The following is a 20,163-nucleotide window of genomic DNA, read 5'->3' on the forward strand; positions in this document are numbered from 1 at the left end:
TTCCACTGGAAATTTTTCCAAAGCAGATTTAGTGGAAAATCTGCAATTTTCATGTTTGATGCAAATTTTAAGAACTTTTAATGCAGATTTCAGAATATGCACAAAAATTTGTAGCTTGTGAAAATCTAATTGCGGGAGATGCAACCAGCAACTCCAAGTTGGAGATTTGCAGGAAAGATTTTTGGTCTAGCATGCTCACCTCGGAATTGGATCCCTTGATTTGCTGGATATGTCTCGAGAAGATTTTGGGGAAGGTGTCGGGAGATTTAACAATAGGTCTACACAGAGTCAGTGGATTTTTGCACCTCAAATGCATCTGTTGTGCAGCCTTTGGGCTTATGGGAGCCGGGAATGTCTATATCCTTAGTGGGGTTTCACCACCACTGATAATCATTTACTTGTTAGAAGGGTCTCTTGACAATAAGCCAATTTTGAACTACTTGGACTCCCAGTGATCAGCTGTGATCTGTGTGGAAACATGCATTTTCATGTGTTCAGATTTTTCTGCAGCGCCACCACAGGGGAAATGAAGAATTACACCATTGCCTATTGTGATCAGTAGTTTGTGATCTGATGACCCTACATGTACACATCATCGCTCGGTCATCTGCCTCCGGCAGCAGTGCCATTCTTTGCATCCGTCACTGTCACTCTAAAAATAGCATTTAGCGTTCCAATCACTTTGTCCTTGTTTATTCATTGCCCATTAGAGATCAGACTGGTTCTCTTTTATAGTTGTAAACTATAATAACGGCCATTAAAATGCGCTCTGTGTGCGCTGACGTCTGATCGCTGAGGCTCAAGTAATCGTGGTTCTGCTCATGAATACACAGTCCTGTGGCTTTGTATGGATGTTTGGTGGAGACTCATAGAGTCAGGAGATGACTGCACATCTGGGACTACTGCCAACATCGTGCCCTCTGCACCCAAAAGATTGCAGAGCAGTTGCCAGTCAATTTTCAAAGCCCCCATAGAAATGAATGGAGAGGGCCACACAGCGAAACATTGGCGACAACCTTGCCTAAAACATTTATTTATTTTTTACCTTTTTGAAAAAGGCTTTAATCCGGAGCCGAAACGCGTTAATGTAATAAAAACCTTTATTTTATGCCACTGAAGATTCTTCATTTGCACAAGCGCAGCCCAGGTAGCGTGATCTTTCCACTAAAGTGAACCCTACTGGCCGTCAGTATCTGATTTATCCTCTCGACTTCAAAGTATCGGGAGTATGTAATATTTAATGCTTTATACTCTTACTGGGACCTCTATTGGATGGAACGCGAATCTGATGATTGAGTTGTTACCATTGATGCATAGAATTAATGTTTTAGATCTAATATAATATATAACTTTCTGACACAAGAAAATTATTTAGGTACTATAACATGTGACTTGAAAAGCGGTTGTCCAGTCTTAGAACAAAAGTCTGCATTCTCTGACTGCTTGTGAGACCGGACAACCCCTTTAATTTAATAATAAATTGTAAATATGCAAAAGTTTTGTGTTCTAAAGTTGTATTCCAATAAATATATTTTATCTAAATAGCTTGATTATTGTATCCTAATAATTAAAAGTCTGATGTTACCATTTTACTACAGTAAATTTATCACTTAATTTATCACTATAAGTAAATTCCTAAATACATTTAATTAGCAAATCACAGTAGTTTTGTCTGGAGGGGTAATAAATATAGAATTAAATGGTCGCCACCTTATTTCACTGAGAGAAACCTATTCTAGAATGTTAGGACAGGAGCCTGTGAGCGGGTGCCGCCGGGACAGGAGCCTGTGAGCGGGTGCCGCCGGGACAGGAGCCTGTGAGCGGGTGCCGCCGGGACAGGAGCCTCTGCCCCATTGCACATGCACGCAGGCTCCTGTCCTACCATTCTAGAATAGGTGCCCCATTCTTGAGATAGATACAGGTCCCATCTCTATCGGAAATTTCTTGGCATACCCTGTCGTTATAAGCCATAAATGTATCTGATGAAAATATCCTATTAAGTAAGGTTGACACTACATAACTTACTCCGAGCATTGATGCAGATAGCACAGTGTGAATGCTGCCACCCACTGGTGGAAGATGCTGCTATGCTATAAATTGTTTGTGGTTATTTTCTTGCCAAACTGCATGATGTATCAAAATCTGAACCCAGAGTGGGACAGATAATAATACATTATTTAGGAGAGTTTTTAAAGGGGGTTTCCAAACTTACGATATTAATGACGACATTATTGCAATTGGGCACCCTTACTGACCAGCAGTTCTCAGCTCTGGGAGTGTCTAAACAGTGTTTGGAACTGGTACTTCACATCGGCTCCCATTGGAGTGAATAGGAGCTGAGCTGCAGTACCTGAGAGTGGCCACTATAGGGTGCTATTCCTGGCTCTCCACTGTTAACAATCGGCCGCTGCCAGAGCTACAGAGAGCTAATCTGTGGGGGATGCCGGATGTTAGACCCCACTGATCTGATATTGATAACATATCCCAAGGATGGATCAATAAAATGGAAAACCCCTTTAATGACTCAGTTAGTATTCACATCACCCACATTTATGGTATATCCACAGTATAAAACCCTGACAAATGCAGGTCTCACCTCTGAGACCCACTTATGTCATGTATGGGAATCCTCCAATCCCTGTCCCACCTGGGAAGGTGCAAGTTTCTCTCCATTTAGTTGTAATATAATAAAAATTTATTATTTTTTTTACTATAGCTCCAACATGTTTCTCGGCACTTTACAAATGAGACATTACACAGCAGTACAGAATTTAACAATTACAAGAGACGCAAGGGCCATGCGCTCAAGAGTTTACAATCTATGATAAAATAGTGGGGACACACACGGGAAAAAAAGTGCGCATCATTTATGGCACAGGCATGATTTTTATAAATTTATTGGGATATTCAAATTACGCTGCATGAATCAGTAATTAGCCAGGACTTGTATTAGTATAGAGAAACAAAGTTCTACTGAGTTCATGGAGGGTGTGGGAACAGGTGATAGAAGCGACAAAATTCTGAGGAAGACTGTCACGGGGATACCGCGACACAGAGGGGCCAGAAGATTGCGGCATCTGGTTACACTAACTCCTGCACTTATTAGAACTGCTTCACCATCCTGCAGGTTTCCTTGATGTCATGGCAAGGGTTAGTCAGTTCAGTTGATCTCCTGGAGCTCTCCATCCTGAATTGTCTCAGCTGTTCTGGGTTGGCCTCTCCCATCTAGTATATATTATCGCCCCTGGCACTTGGGAGTTGCCAGTGATAGTTCTACTTCCTGGTTTGGTGGTGAAGGAGAAAGTTCAGTGGTTGGAGAGTTTTTCTGGAGATTGCTGCATGGAGTTGGTTTGCGTGTTTTTCCTTATCCTCACATTTGGTTTGTGCCTCCTATTCCTCCTCTATTTTCCATTCTGTTGTTTTGTGAGTGTATTTTGTATGATTGTAGTTTTTCTTTTATCCCTCCCTGTTAACCCTGTCTGTCTGGTTAGTGTTTTCCTATACACTTCAGCCCCTCACCTCCGTGGGTGGGGGAGGGATCAGATAAGGGTCAGTTAGCAGCAAATTTGGTTAAGAGAACCCGGTGTATCCACCTTCAGGGGTAATCTGGGGGACAGGGATGGACTAGGGTGCCCCTAGTTCGAGGGACCGGGTAGGTGCCCACAGTCCCTTGTCACTATGTGACAAAGACTTTGGAAAGGAGAAGATGGAAAGGTTAGATTAGAGCTGATAGGCCAGTCTTAAGCGTGCGTACTGGGAATTAGCTGGATTGTCTGGGGTAGAGCATTCCAGAGAAGTCCTGGAGAGGGAGGTTTGGATTATACTGTAGATATTCGTACTAGGTGATTAGTGGTCACTAGTGACCCAATACTTATAATAATCCAAACCTCCCTCTCCCGTCAGGACATATAGGGTAGTGCAGAACTGTGGAGAGCTTTACAGGTGAGAGTGGTAAGTTTGTATTGTACTCTGTAGCAGATGGGCAACCAGTGCAATGACTGGCACAGGGTGGAGACATCAGTTTAGTGGCTGGACAGAAATATGACACTGGCTGCTGCATTAAGGATAGATGGCAGAGGGGAGGGTTTAGTAATAGGCAAGCCAATTTAATACAGAGTTGCAGTAGTCTAGTAGAGAACGTGTCGGAGCAACAGAGTTTTTGCAGAGTCAAAGGAGAGAAAAGGACGAACTCTTCAGATGTTTTTGAGGTGCAGGTTACATGAGTGATCGGTTGGCTATAGGCAGTGAAGGAAACCACTAAGTAAAATATAACCCCAAGACAGTGAGCATGCTGTTTGGGAGTAATGCAGTTTCTGCGTGGTTCTAGCAATATTGGGTTTATGCCACATTCACACGTTCAGTATTTGAACAGTATTTCACATCAGTATTTGTAAGCCAAAATCAGGAGTGGAACAATCAGAGGAAAAGTATAATAGAAACACGTCACCACTTCTGTATTTATCACCCACTCCTGGTTTTGGCTTACAAATACTGATGTATAATACTGAACATGTGAACATGGCCTTAGGCAGGTTAATAGAGGGAGGAAGCACAAATTTTTTTTTTTTTTTATGGGAGTTATAGAAATAGCTGAGCAAGGGTGCTGAGAATATACTTTCAGGCTGTTTTTCTACTTGGAAAAATGTAGCAGATTTTCTGCTGAATGTCTGCTTGCGGAAAATCCCGTGTTTTACAGTGCCAGTGTAATGCAGGCGTTTTTTTTTTTTTTTTTTTAAATCTCCTATGCCGTGGATATATCTCACAGCATGTAAATTGAGATCTGCAGAATCGCAGTATAACAACTTATGCAGCGGATGTAGGTGCATATTTTACACTTGCAGTGCAAACGATGAAGTGCGTAACTAGTCTACTCTACCCCACTCCTTCACAATGATATCTGTTGTGATAAATACCACTGCAGGCATCTCTGCAGGGTCTGCTCTGTGGGACGTCCGCAGTAATTACCTGAGAACATAGAGCTATGCATTTCTTAAGTAAAGTCGCTAATGTGTCCAGCATGAGAGAAAACTAAAAGGTGGGAATTCATAAAGCAAGGGGTCAGTCATGATGTAGAGTTTGCTGGAGTAAGAGGCGTACTCCTCTTAATAAATTTGGGACTTCTTTCAGCTGGCCGTGCTCCAGAAACTGAAAATGTACAGTCATGAAATACAATTTTGCTGAAATTTTTTATATATACAGTATATAGTTATATGAAATCTGTCTGTGTGCAAGGCCACAAGCCTTCTCACTAACCTATGCCTATCTTTCTAAAAAAAGTTGGCAAATCCGATGTAAACAGATGTGAAAGGTTAGTTTTTGTTTTGTTTTTTACTTTTTACACCAATTTGTGGTGTACAATGCTTGAAAAATTCCTTCCTACGTTCATCTCCTATATTTCCAATTTGTTTCACGGTTCATTTATGGCTTTGTTTAAAAGATTTGCACTACATTTGCTTGGCTGGTAGCAGGACAGAATATGTATGTAATTTGCTAATGAATTTAAAGAGGTTGGCTCAGCCTCATTATGGGGGGAAGGGCAGTACAGCAGAGTAGGCAGCGCTACGCTTGTTTTAGTAATGCTAATGTGTATATGATCCTTCTAATAAAGCTACGGTAATTTGAATTTGAGAGGAGAGTTTTTAGAAGTGTTTGTAATGAGACCCCTCCCTCCCCCCCACACTGACTGCTGGAGATTAAGACGGTCAATCACACTTAGTTCTGCTGTACATGTCATCACTCTGCAATGAGGAGAGCAGACTGTTTGTGAGTACATGGCTCACACTGAGCCTCGCCTAAGCTATTGTGGGGGCGTGCTTTTCTTTCTCCACTGTGTTGCTGCCTGCTTATGATTGGCCAGCATCAGAAAGAGGAAGAAGGATCCTCCCCTCAGTGAAATCTCTCTGGTAACGCCCACTTCAGCTTAAAGGAAATTAACTTAGATCTCTACTATCTCTTCAACTGAGAGGCGAAATAAGAAACAAACAAAAATGTTTTATTCTACTGTATATCGTGTGTCCAGTTCAACATGAGAAAAACTTTAAGCTAGAATGTCTTCATGCACAGTAAAAATCTTAGCAAAAAATGGTTAAGAGGGGAAACGCAAACAATGTTAGAAAGTTGTAGAACCTTTAATTTAATTAAGATATATGGAAATCTCCTTTTTGGTCAGGGCTGAATTTTATTTTTGGCAGGTGAGGTCTGCTGACTGCACGGCACATGGTCCATGAGATGTCGGCAGAGGGACCACATCCCATTTTCTCCTAGCACATGCAGACATTTCCTTCAGACGTGTTTGTCAGCAGAATATTAAAACCTCCAGTGTCTGTTTTTTTTTGTTTTTTTTTCCCCCCTAATTCTGCCCGGAGCATTAATCATTCCTTCTTCTTCTACCAGGAAGATTATGACCGCCTGAGACCATTGTCTTATCCCATGACCGATGTCTTCCTGATCTGTTTCTCAGTGGTCAATCCGGCCTCATTTCAGAATGTGAAGGAGGAATGGGTGCCCGAACTGAAGGAATATGCACCAAATGTGCCATTTTTACTGGTGGGCACACAGGTAGGTGTCGGTGACATTTTAGAAATACAGATGTGCATTGTATTGTTTCATCTATCCTCTTTTTTTTTTTTTTTTTTTTTTGTTACCTTTCTGAAAAATAACTTTACTTCTCAGACTTTATAGCCATTAGATAAACTATGATCAGTGAGGATCTGATCCTTGAGACCCTTCAGTTATACGCAGGAACCCCACCGCCCCCTTTTTTTTTTTTTTTTTTTTTTTTTAACAATAATTTTTATTAAATGTTTTAACATTTTGGATAAAGCATGAGTAAAAAGATTTCACATCAAAGCTTAGAAAAATATTTAGATTTGAGAGTCCTCAGTGGTTGATACCTTTTTAATAGCTAACTGAAAAGATGGTAACAAATTGCAAGCTTTCGAGACTACTCAGGTCTCTTCATCAGGCATAGTATACCACAAAATCTGAAGAGTCAAATATTTATACACACAAGAAAAAAAAATGCAATAGGTAAGACAGGTGATGAAAAGTATAGTGACTATGGAAGAGATAAACAGTTCTGGCTATAAATATTTTAGCAGTTAATAGATAAGGAGTGTGAAGGTTTTATTGTCCTGTGACCAGGTTCAGTGTTGTGATGGCCTCACAATTCTGAGGAGCACATTCCTTAGTTGATGTAGAATGACCTAAATCCATGCGACACATTCATTCCTGCTCTGAAAGTGTTAAAGGTCATCATCAGTTTATATTCTGAGACTCTTCTTTCTCTTTGAGATTTGAAGTTACCTTTTAATACTAGTAATTTCATGTCTTTGATGCTGTGATCAGGGGAACAAAAATGCTTGGCTACAGGCAGATCTATTCTTTTTCTTTTATTGTGTGGCGAAGATGATTCATCCTTGTTCTAAGTTTTTGCCCTGTCTCCCCTACATAAAGACCCCCAGCTGGACATTTGGTACATATAATTAAATACGCTACATTAGATGTGATACAGTTGAACGTACCTGGGATCTTATAGTCCTGATGTGAATTGGGAATCTTTATCTTGTTTGTGGTCGTTATAAACGGACAGGTTTTACATTTTTTCTGGTTGCAAGGAAAGGTACCTGTAGCTGGAGGAGATGACAGGGAGCTTCTGACAATGATGCTTCTTAGATTTGGGGGCTGCCTGAAACACAGAAGTGGGGGGTCTGGAAATATGGATTGTAATCGGGCATCTTTTTGTAGTAAGGGTTGTAGTTTCCGTGCAGCTCTTCTTAGCGCCTCCAGATTTGGATTGTAGGTGACTACTAGAGGCACCCGGTTGTTTTCTTGTTTGGTTTTGTAATGTAGGAGATGATTCCTTGATATTCTGGTGGCTCTTGTAATCTGGTTCTCAACTGTTCTTGGATGGTAGCCCTGTTTCAAAAAGGTCTTTCTGAGGCCATCAAGGTGTTTGTCTCTATCCATCAGGTTGGAACATATCCGATTATATCTGAAAAGTTTTGAAGATCGAACTCAGTGTTTATTAGATCTGAGACAATACTGTATGTGTAGCAGTTACCCCTACCCTTCGTTTTTTTTTCTGTTCTATCTGTATTTTGGTGATCATGGTCATCGTTGGGGAGCTCTGGTACAGCCAGCAGAAAAAGGACACTCTTATTGGAATATGTATAACCAGAGGCATTGACCCCGTCGGCAAAAACAAAGAACAAATGGTTGCTGCACTGGCGCAACTGGAGGCAGAGCAAGCCCTTCTCCAGACCTCAGCAGGGCCAGGGGTCAGCCGAGATATGGACAGTACTACTGCAGGGGTCCCACCTGTAGACGCATGCTGCGTCAGCGACCAGGGCAGCGTGGACCCCTATCTGCAGATGGCTCTACAGCAACTTCCTGCAGAGGATCATGAAGGACAGCTGAAAGTCATTCAGCAGCACCAGGAGGCCGAGAGGGCCGAGTGAGCTCAGCGAGAGGCAGAGCGAGAGGCCCAAGCCCAGAGGGCCCATAAACTGCAGATGGCCAAACTCGGGATCCCAGCATCCACCTCACGGAACGGTGAGACCAACAATGCGACCCTGTTTAAGCCCCGTCCAGAGCATTTTCCTGTGATGGAAAAGGACGGCGACCTCGACACCTTTCTGAGGGGTTTTGAAAAGACTTGCAGACAATACCAGCTGCCGGAGGGGCAGTGGGCCCGATACGTAACTGCAGGGCTGCGAGGCAAAGCTCTGGATGTGTTTGTAGCTCTTCCTCCGAGCCTCGATGGGAACTATGATGCCATTAAGCAGGCCCTAATCCAGAGGTTTCAACTGACTCCTGAGGTGTACCGTAAAAAGTTCTGGAACCTCCAACGTGGACCGCACGACAGTTACAGCGATGTGGTGCATGGGCTCCGAACCAACTTTGAGCAGTGGATCCAAGGACTGTCAGCGACCACCTTTGAGCAGCTAAAGGATCTGATGGTGAAAGACCAGTTCCTGCATCTGTGTCCGACTGAGGTACGGCAGTTCGTGATGGATCGAGAGCCACCAGATGGCAATAAAGCAGCGCAGATCGCAGACACCTACGAGGCCAACCGGAGACCGGAGGTGCGGAAGCTGGTTGTCGCCAGCTGGAAAGGGGGTAAGCCATCAACCACCATCCCTGCCCTTGCCAGCCGACCTTCCAGAGGCCTTTTTCCCGTTACCAATGCCCGGCCTGCATCTGATGCCCGCAGGTGTTATTTCTGCAACCAGACTGGTCATCTCAGCGCCACTTGCCCAGAGAAGCAGAGGAAGAAACCCCCCCCCCCCCCATCCAAGGCCCTAGGGCCTAATGTCTCAGTTCTTTTGGTGGGTGGGCCGGTTGGGAGGGCCTGTGAAAACTTGCAGTCTGTCATGGTGGGGGACACTGTCACTGTAGGCCTCAAGGACACTGGGGCCGAACGAATCCTCATCCGACCCAAACTGGTGTCCGCTGAAGAGCTTATTCCGGGAAAGACCCTGACTGTCACTGGGATTGGGGGCGTCCGATGCCCCTTGCCCATGGCCCAGGTTTTTATTGATTGGGGTGCGGGGAGTGGGGTGAAGGAAGTGGGAGTATCTGGAAATCTACCTGCAAATGTTTTGTTGGGAACTGATTTGGGGAGGATGTTTGCTTATTATGTCCCTGACACCCCTCCCCGATCTGATACAGTTGGTAAGGTTAATGCTGATAATGTGAATGTCAATGATGATGATGTTGATGTTGTATTGGAAGGTACAGGAGAACTCAGCCATGTCACGCTGTGGGGTGATATTGCTGAGGATCCCCTAGCAGGAGCAAGTGTCAGTGCTAAGGGTAATGGGGAGAGGCACAGGGACCATGAAGCAGGTGGTGCTGTGCCAGCGACCAGTGTCACAACAGATGGTGACCTGGCTGATGGTAGCTGCCCCATACGTAGCACTGTGCCTGAGGTAATGGGGGAGGATGGGGAAGAAGTACTCATAGCCGCGCAGGATGATGGGACGGTGTTATTCCCTGGGGAGACGGCCTATATAGCCGCTGTTACCCGCAGTCAGAGTGCCCAGAATGCAAGTAACGCCCTGCCTTCTGGACCCTCCTCGGACAGAGGAATAACAGAATCAGGTATGGACCCAGAGCCGGTCCCAGTGAGGACGTGGCCTTTAACCTCACTTCTGGCTTCCTCCAGCCAGGAGTTTCAGGCAGCTCTGCACTCCGATGCTAGCCTGGAGACGTTAAGGAGCCTCGCTGAGAAGCCCACTTCCGAGTCGGGTAAGGAGAGGGTATTCTGGGACCAAGGGAGGTTGTACCGGGAGACAGTTCCCTGTACACCCCAACAGGAGTGGCTGAGGGAAAGACAGCTGGTCTTCCCCTACCAATTCAGGGATGAGTTGTTGCGGATCGCCCATGAGATTCCACTCTCTGGACACTTGGGGGTCAGCAAAACCAAGGCCCGGCTGTCTCACCACTTTTATTGGCCCAAAATGGGGACGGATGTGGTGAACTACTGTCGCTCCTGTACCACGTGTCAAAGAGTGGGAAAGTCAGGGCCGGCTCCCAAAGCCCCCCTGATTTCTTTGCCAGTGATAGAGGAGCCTTTCCAGAGGATTGCTGTGGACATTGTGGGACCACTGGCCATACCCAGCAGCTCTGGAAAACGTTTCATCCTTACCGTGGTAGACTGCTACCCGGTATCCGGAGGCAGTAGCCCTGTCCTCAGTTAGGGTGGATAAGGTGGCGGACGCCCGCTTGGCCATCTTTTTGCGAGTAGGCTTTCCCAGGCAGATGCTTACCGACCAGGGGACCCAGTTCATGTCTCGCTTAATGGAGGCCCTATGTAAGAAAATGCAGGTGCAGCATCTGGTATCGAGCGCGTATCATCCCCAAACCAATGGTTTGTGTGAGCGATTCAACGGTACCCTCAAACAGATGTTAAAAATGCTGGTTGAGACCCAGGGACGCGACTGGGAGCGTTACCTCCCACACCTGTTATTTGCTTACAGAGAGGTTCCACAGGCCTCGACGGGGTTCTCCCCCTTTGAGCTCCTGTATGGCAGGCGTGTCCGAGGACCCCTTGGGTTGATAAGGGAATTCTGGGAAGCTCGGCTCTTCTTCCCAGGAGTGTCCATCGTGGAGTATGTCGTGCGCTTCCGTGACAAGATGCAGACCTTGACGCAGTTGGTGCATGACAACATGGCGCAAGCCCAGGCTGACCAGAAGCATTGGTATGACCAGAATGCCTGAGAGCGGACCTACCAGGTGGGTCAGAAGGTGTGGGTGCTGGTCCCCGTACCAAAGGACAAGCTTCAGGCGGCCTGGGAAGGCCCGTACGTCATTCACCATCAGCTCAACCCGGTCACCTACGTGATCACTCTTGACCACGCGCGGGGTAGGCGGAAGGCTTTTCACGTTAATATGATGAAGGCTCATCAAGAATGTGTAGCCTGCGTCCTACTGGTCTGCAGCCTGCCCGAGGATGGGGAGGACGACCCCCTCTTGGACATTCTGGCCCAAGCGAAGGCCAGCGGGTCCCTAGAGCAGGGTTCCCCAACTCCAGTCCTCAAGGCCCACCAACAGGTCATGTTTTCAGGATTTCCTTAGTATTGCACAGGTGATAATTACATCACCTGCACAGGCAATAATTCCATCACCTGTGCAATACTAAGGAGATCCTGAAAACCTGACCTGTTGGTGGGCCTTGAGGACTGGAGTTGGGGAACACTGCCCTAGAGGATGTAGAGATAAGCGCCTTGCTATCCGCAGACCAGAGGTCTCAGATGCGAGCAGTGCTGAAACCCTTCCAAGCAGTGTTCACCAACCTGCCTGGCAGGACTGTAGTGGTGGTCCATGAAGTGGACACCGGGAATCATGCCCCACTCCGGCGGACAGCCTATCGAATCTCCGACGAGGTGCAGCATGTCATGCGCCAGGAGGTCGAGGAGATGCTGAAATTGGGGGTGATTAAGCGGTCCAAGAGCGTGTGGGCCTCACCTGTGGTCCTGGTGCCAAAGCAGGACCAGACCACCCGGTTCTGTGTGGACTACAGGGGGTTCAACGCTATCACAGCCTCTGATGCACAACCAATGCCACGCATTGAGGAGCTGCTTGAGCGGTTAGCCAGCGCGAGCTATCTCTCCATTATGGATCTGAGTCGTGGATATTGGCAGATTCCCTTGAGCCCCGGAGAAGTCCGCCTTTATCACCCCCTGCGGATTGTATGAATCCACAGTCATGCCTTTTGGCATGAAAAATGCCCCTGCCACTTTCCAGCGAATGGTCAACCACCTGCTCCAGGGACTGGAGAGGTACGCAGTGGCGTACCTGGATGACATTGCCGTCTTCAGTCCCACCTGGGAGGATCACCTCGAGCATCTGCAGCAGGTGCTCGGGCGCATTCACCAGGCGGGCTTGTCCATCAAGCCAGGAAAGTGCCAGATGGTCATGAACGAGGTCCACTACCTGGGGCACCGGGTAGGTGGGGGTACTCTGAAGCCAGAGCCTGGGAAGGTGGACGCTATCGTGTCCTGGCCCACCCCCAGGACCAAGAAGCAGGTGCAGTCCTTCTTGGAGACCGCAGGGTACTATAGACGCTTTGTACAAGACTATAGTAGCCTTGCGAAGCCCTTGACAGACCTCACCAGGAGGAGCCTACCCCATTCAGTCAAATGGACAAAGGAATGCGAGGTGGCCTTTGGGGCTTCGAAGACTGCCCTGAGCAGCTCTCCTGTGCTAAAGGCGGTCGACGGCACACGGCCACTCTTTGTACAGACCGACGCCAGTGAGTTTGGCCTCGGTGCTGTACTCAGCCAGGTCGACTCGGGGAACCAAGAACACCCCTTGTTGTACCTAAGCCGGAAACTGCTGCCGAGGGAAGTGGCCTATTCCACCATAGAGAAGGAGTGCCTGGCCATTGTATGGGCCCTGCACCACTTACAGCCTTACTTGCACGGGCGCCCCTTCACTGTCGTGACTGACCACAACCCCCTGAGTTGGCTGCACACCATGTCGGTGCCAACGGAAGGTTGTTACGCTGGAGCCTCACCTTCCAGCAGTACGACTTTACCGTTCAACACTGCAAAGGCAGCGAGCATGGCAATGCTGATGGGTTGTCCCGGCGAGGGGAGCCTCCAGAGATACGCCTGGAGGAGTACCAGAATGTCCTACCTCCATAGCGCAGTCTAAAAAGGGGGAGGTGTCAGGCAAAATGTATTTTTGTCCTAGTTTTAAAAATGAGAGATGTCTTAAATCTCCACCCCCTGCTCATTTGGAAGAGGCTACATAGAACTCACTCTTGCTTTCCCCCTAACAAGGAATTTTTATTACTGCCATAAAACCTCAGCTAAAGAACAAGCATTCAGGTATAAACTGGAACTCCCTCCAAAATCCTATTGTCTAACTGTACAAACTTTTAATGTCGAGTTTAATAGTGCACATGACTGTCACAAACATAAGGACCACATTTTTTGGATGTTCACCTTTTTCCAATTGCGACGGTATATCTTACATAACTGGGAGACCACCGGAAGCACGGGAAATGGATTCTGAGCGTCAGAGATATCATATTTGATATCCATCTTCATGAATATTGGTGACGGCAAACATGATGTCTCCATCTTGGAGGTGGGACCCCCCCATACCAAGATATGAAATCTGAAGGATTTTTATGTCTTGTGCAGCTGGGTGGGTTCACAAAACCGAGCCCCCGTGTGAGGTAAACAACATGGGTGTCTCCTAGTGTTTTGGCCTCTTACTAAAAACCAGAACGGACATTTTACTTCATTCTAACCCAGGGACGTCAGACGCATGCACTCCTCGTCGCTGCGTGGAGGAATCACACCTAATTTCCGGGGAGCCGTCCCCCCCCCCCCCACAGAATCTGAGACCATCACCTCGTGGCGCAGGTTTTGCTATCCCTTATCCCTTTTATTTTAATAACTGTTTTATGCATATATGTAAATTGTCTCTCTTTTTATAATATCTTGTATATCTTTTGTAAACACTTCCCACTTTCGGGAGTAAATCATTATTATTTACCAGCTTCGTTCTTCTTGTCCTATGTCGACGAGCAAACACGTTCCTCCCCCACTAATTCACGTTACCTAACGGGTACCCGATCCACCTGTTAAGCGATCGGTGGTGGCAGTATACCAGTATTTGTGATATTGTGGTTTGAGGGTGGCTGGACGGAGGTATATATACATTCCTGGAAGGAACTGGTGGTATATATACGTCCTCTCACATCACGTGCCACAATAGTCGACATAAATTAGAGCAGCTGCGCCCTGTTGCTTATCCTCGGTCAATACCGTGTTTGACCAGCAGGATAAGGGGGCACCAGAGGGCTGCAAGGTCTGACCAAGTGTGTTTTTGTGACAATTGGTGGCAGCGGTGGGATAAATATTTTTCTATCTACTGGCTAACACGGTACAAGAATATATATATTTTCCATACATCAAAGCTTTGCATGAATACTCTTAAAGATATAAAATCCCCCCCCTACCCTTCTCTCCTCCCAAAATGCAGCAATTTATGTAATGTATAACGTCTTCCATACCTGAAATAAAACTCTCCTCTAACTAAGCAAATCTGTTCGTTTTAATTTTTGTCCGCCCTATTGTCCATGCTACATGGTTACAAGTGTCCCGGAACCACCTGACTAGACCTTCAAGATCCCCAAAGTGCCTTGAATGTCGTTTAATAAGTACCACTCGGAATGAGCAAATGGCTGAACCACTCCCACGATTTCTTCTTGTGAGCATTTCCTTTCTAGTAATTGTCTCCACTTTTCAAAGAATTTCCCGGTCAGTTTGGTCTTATGCCTTTCTGCCTCCAATTTTTCTAAAAGAATCAGCTGTTTTAGGTTGGACACCACTTCCTTCACGGAGGGAGCCTTCTCCGATATCCAATTTCGTAGAATGCATTTTTTTGCCAAGATCATGATACTGTGTATTAGGGTGAGTCTGCGTCCTCGTTGACCTATATCCTCCCCTTCAAACCCTTCTCCTCTGTAATGAAAAATCCATGGATCTAATGCCCAATCCCCCCCCCCCCCCCAGATCCTCTTAACCAGACTCCTAATACTCTTCCAAAAAATTTGAATTGTTTTACATCTCCATAACCTGTGAAACATGTCAGTATTATCTTCTTGACATTTCGGGCAGGGCCTCCGTCGGATTCCACCCTCCCCCCGAATCGGGACATTGAACCCATAAATGGCCCTGTGAATAATCCTAAATTGGGTATCTCTCCATGCCTCATTAATCACGTTTTTTTTCATTGTTGCCCGTCCTTGTAGGATCTTATCACTGCCCCTTTTAATGTTTTCCAGCCACTTCAGGCATCTAGGTACGGATAAGGTTCTATGTCTGAAGAAATATTGAAGGTGGCCCCTCATACTCTTGTTGGGTGGGTCACATCCTCCTCAATCGTCAATTAAAGAAGTTGCCCAGGATTGGGCACCACATTTTAAAAAAGACATTGAAAAACTGGAGCAAGTTCAGAGAAGAGCTACCAGGATGGTGAGCGGACTGCAAACTATGTCCTACAAGGAACGGTTAAAGGATCTGGGAATGTTTAGCTGCAAAAAAGAAGACAGAGAGGATACTTTAATAGCTGTCTACAAATATCTGAAGGGATGTCACAGTGGAGAGGGATCATCCTTATTCTCATGTACACAAGGAAACACGAGAAGCAATGGAATGAAACTGAAAGGGAGAAGATACAAATTAGATATTAGAAAAAAGTTAACAGTGAAGTGTGATCAATGAGTGGAACAGGCGGCCATGAGAGGTGGTGAGTACTCCTTCAGTGGAAGTCTTCATACAGAGGCTGGACAGACATGTGTCTGAGATGGTTTAGTGACTCCTGCATTGAGCAGGGGGTTGGACCTGATGACCCTGGAGGTCCCTTCCAACTCTAACATTCTATGATTGTCATGTTTTTGTAACTTTTTTCCAAAAACGGCACCTCCAAACAGGTTGTGTGCTCTGCCCCCTTCACTGAATCTGGACTGCAATATCAAAAAGAACTGTTTTTGGACCAAAGTATCCAAGTTTTTCTGATCCTGGATAACCCTCTTTCAGGGGTTTTCGGGGCTTGAACTAAATCTGCAGTCACATGGTGATTGCATAAATGAAGGGGAATCGTGACAGTTTGCCTATTGCATACTGACAGAATTCACCAATTACCAGATCGAATGGGCAGTCACATGTCACAAATTTTCATATTGACTGTCACATGCCGACTAGATTCCCATCAGCTTAACTCAATGCTCTATTGAGAGACGCGGATGAGATTGTAGTCTGCAAGAAAATAGTTATTATATTGCAATGCAATATAATAATACCCACCTTTTAAAGAAACCATAGATTTTGCCACCCGGGTTTACAAAGCTATAAATCTGCTGTCTATATGGTAATCAGCCTTCTTTTTCCACCAAGTATGTCCACATGTCAGTCTTCACTGCAGATCTAGCATTCTGTTCATGAACAGGTTTGTGTAAGATGACCAAAGTTTAGTTATATGTCCAGACTGGATCAGAGCTGTGTGCTTTTTTTTCTTTTATATTGTATTGTAGAAGGAGAGATTAAAAAAAACAAATGGACTTCCCTATATGTGATTATCATCAGGGAGTAAGGCTGCATCAATGGCTGCAATGATCGGCGCCTGCTGGAATACTGGAATAGCTCTGTAAATGTGTTTTTAGTCCAGTAAGAATATTGGGTCAGGTCATTTTAGTTTTGCCTGTGCCCATTTCTTGCTTCTCATTAAATGTGTTATTAAAAAAAAAAGATTCAGTACGGAGGGCACCAGGGCATAGGATGTTCTCGCTGCCTGTGATATTTCTCCACTTCACACCATTTTATTTGCTTTTTCATGTTTTAGGATATTGAAAAAAATGGGGAAAAAATGTGACTTTTTTATTTTTACGATTTGCAGATCGACCTAAGAGATGACCCGAAGACTCTGGCAAAGCTAAATGATGTGAAGGAAAAACCCATTACTGTTGAGCAAGGGCATAAGTTGGCAAAAGAGGTAAAAATGCTTGTTTTTTTTTCTTTCATTTTTTATTTTCTCAGGCAGAATGATGGTCTCATTATGTGAAGGATGCTTTACTGTTCCTATAGAAGTCGGGGTTAGAAGACTTGGGATTTGAATTCCTTTAATGACATTTTTATGCATCGCTGTTTATCTGATGGGAAGAGACGTTCTAGTAGAAATATTAATTTCCATCTAAATAACATGTACAATTATAACAGACACTTCATGCATCCGATACAGCCAGCAAGCTCTGCTACTCCGATACGTTACTCATTACTCTCCCCAAAATGTAAAGGTGTTCTCCAGGACTTTTTATATCGATTAACCCTACAGATCAGCCTTGTGAAGGAGACCCAGCACTCATGAACTCTGCATCCTCTGTTACATATGCATAATGGCTTGTCTGCACCTGACCTGATTGATGTAATGTAACTTCACCCTGCATCCTGCCTGTGATAGGTTCCCCCCTATCAGCTCTTACAAGCAGATGGCAGGGAAGACAGACTGAGCTGGATCTCTTAGGATACTCTGCAGATTCTGCACAAAACACTCACAGCAGCATGTAAGAAAAGTTTCTAACTCTGCAGCTAATCGCTGTATGGACTCATCTACTAAATCAGTGCCCTCTTCTTTTAAAGCAGAATTATTACCTTCATACATAGGAACAAGCAGGGTGGGGAAAGGGATGTGTGTCAGAGCTGCCAGAAAGGATCTGATCAGTCATGATGTCATCCTGTAATTCACAAAATGTTGGAGACTGACTTTCTGTGTACACGGGACAGCATGTTTTATACTGGTGGTCAGATTGGAGATCCAAATGTCATGGCATCCCATAATGATGAGGTGGAGGAATGTTGGGGTACAACTGTGGTAGAATGAAATGGCGCAGAATATTGCTGAAAAGTCTCCATTATTTGTGCAAAATGATAGCTGAGGTTCTACTTTAAAGAGGTTGTATAGGACTCTATTAATGTCCTGCGATGGGGATCTGTAGGGGTCTGACATCCCCCACCAGCACTCCTACCGATTATAGGTACCAACGTTCAGTTCTGTTAACTTCAATAGGATCTGAACTGCAGTACCTGGGAATGGTCACTACACCGTGTATGGGGCTGTTGTGTGTTTGGTTCTGTATACTGTGGACTACCGGCAGCTGATTAGTGGAGTTGTCGTTTGTCAGGCCCGCACCGATATTGATGACTTATTCTAAGGCAAGCTCAGTCCCGGAAAAACCTTTAACTTAGAAAAAAAACACAAAATTTGAGCTTGGTTTAAAATGGTAGTCCTGCCGCACATAAATGCAGGTTCTATACCGAACGGGTTCACCTTGTTGCTGGTGGGATAGCTTTCATACTGTTTTTGATCAAAAACAGTGTTACTAAGAACCCTATTTTATTTAAATGCACTTGCTTTTTATTTATTTACAGCAGGGTTTATTTTAATTTTGCTTCTTGTAGGTTTTTCTAACCCTTTAACTTGTCTATGGGAATTGAAAGCTGATACAATTGTGACATTTCTTACAATCCTTTTATGTAACTATGTAACCAGCCTAAAGGTGTACACCGCAAAGGTCTATATGGCACGTTTGTCTCCTCTTCTGAATACTTGGCAGCTGATCGGAGTCTGTGCGTTCCTTGGCGCATAAGACCCAAGTGTCCTGGATCCAGTGGGACCCACCTGGATTTCAGATACTGTCCCGGGAATCCTGACGCAGGACCAATGTGTCCCTAAAATCTGCACTGCAACTGCTGAGGAGCAGCTTTAGTTGTCAAATAGTGTAGGGGAGGACTTGATGAATGCTGGTGGTCCATCCACTGGTACACTCTGCATTCCTAAGAATGTTGACTCAGAATAGCCATCATCCATTCTTTATGGGACGGAGATAGAGTACGATGCTTGGCTATATCCAGCAGTCCCATGGAAAATGAATGGAGTAAAGGAGCGCATGCTCTTTCAGGTGAGGATCACTGCAGATCCCCTTTCTTCGGCTAGGTGGAGGTCTCAGTAGGTGGACCGCCACAATCTCTTTAAAGACCTAGAACACTTTACTAATTGGGTAAAACACAGCTCGCCTTGCACTATCTGCGCAATGGGTAATATCTGATCACCACTTTCCCCACCAGACGTCCTATACACATTGCAGGGAGATGTTGGTAAGATTCCCAGCAGTGAGCTTGACTACAATCACATCATTACTTCCAGCCTCTCGTGCAGGTTTACCAGCTCTGGAAAATTACATCAGTATTGTGCCAGGAATATATTAGAATGGAATCTGAGCTCGGCTCATTACTTGTTGCTTCTAAAATATTATACAGGAATCATAAAATACATAAAACAGGAGTGGTTACTGTATGACATGCTATTTCGTGGAGGCTCAGTATACATAGTAGTTCTACAACTGCTGCTTATTGATACTTAAATGGGGTTTTCCTCTTATAGTCCTCAATAGTAAATCCACACAGTCCGAACCTCCATTCTGCCAGGTTGGGCGGCCGCTGTGCCCAGCCAGCCTGAATAGAGGTGGCCGGCTTGTCTAAGAGTTGTCTCTTTAGTGGAGCTTAGCTATGCAATCTCCTTATTCTTGGTTGCTTGGTGGAGGGGACGGTTACTTTTTGAGTGACAGTTCTGGTCAGGAGCTCCGACCTGCTACAACAGATTAGCGATCTGTCAGTGTTCTGAGTCTACAGTTATCACTACATCTGCATATAGAAATTACAGTGCCATTTGAACAACCACACTACTCAGGAAAGTGAGAGCCATGATTACGAGAACTGCTCTGAAAACTGTTAATGCTTGGTGCTGGGGGATTGTGATTATGCAGGAATGATAACAGCCCTGTCAGGAGGTGAGAAGCTAACTGCTGTATATGAATCATTAGGCTGGAGATGGGTGACTGGGATGTTGGGAGTTAACTCTTCTGGAATGTTACTACTGCACACACATGACCGAGCTCTATGGAAACCACCTGTACACTATGTAAGATAAAAGCTTTCATTGCAGGAGAATAACATCAGCTAGAAAAAAATCAAGTCAATTGCAAACTTATTTTCATGCTGTCTAACTAACTAAAGCAATTCAATAACCTGAGACTACCCCTTTACCACATATTATTGTGGCGACACACTTGGCTTTTTCCGGCAACCC

General features: G+C 45.2%; 1 protein-coding gene across 1 annotated transcript in view; it reads left to right on the forward strand.

Moving 5' to 3' along the window:
* RHOQ (ras homolog family member Q) overlaps nt 1-20,163 on the forward strand; it is a 43,487-nt gene that overhangs the window by 13,060 nt on the left and 10,264 nt on the right. The window contains exons 3-4 of the mRNA XM_073672061.1: nt 6,394-6,558; nt 16,918-17,013. Of these exons, the coding sequence (XP_073528162.1) occupies nt 6,394-6,558; nt 16,918-17,013 (261 nt within the window). The remainder of the gene's footprint in view (nt 1-6,393; nt 6,559-16,917; nt 17,014-20,163) is intronic.

This window comes from Phyllobates terribilis, unplaced genomic scaffold (genome assembly GCF_046119375.1).
Source record: "Phyllobates terribilis strain yellow unplaced genomic scaffold, ASM4611937v1 Scaffold_3__8_contigs__length_932513732, whole genome shotgun sequence".
Taxonomy (NCBI): Eukaryota; Metazoa; Chordata; class Amphibia; order Anura; family Dendrobatidae; genus Phyllobates; species Phyllobates terribilis.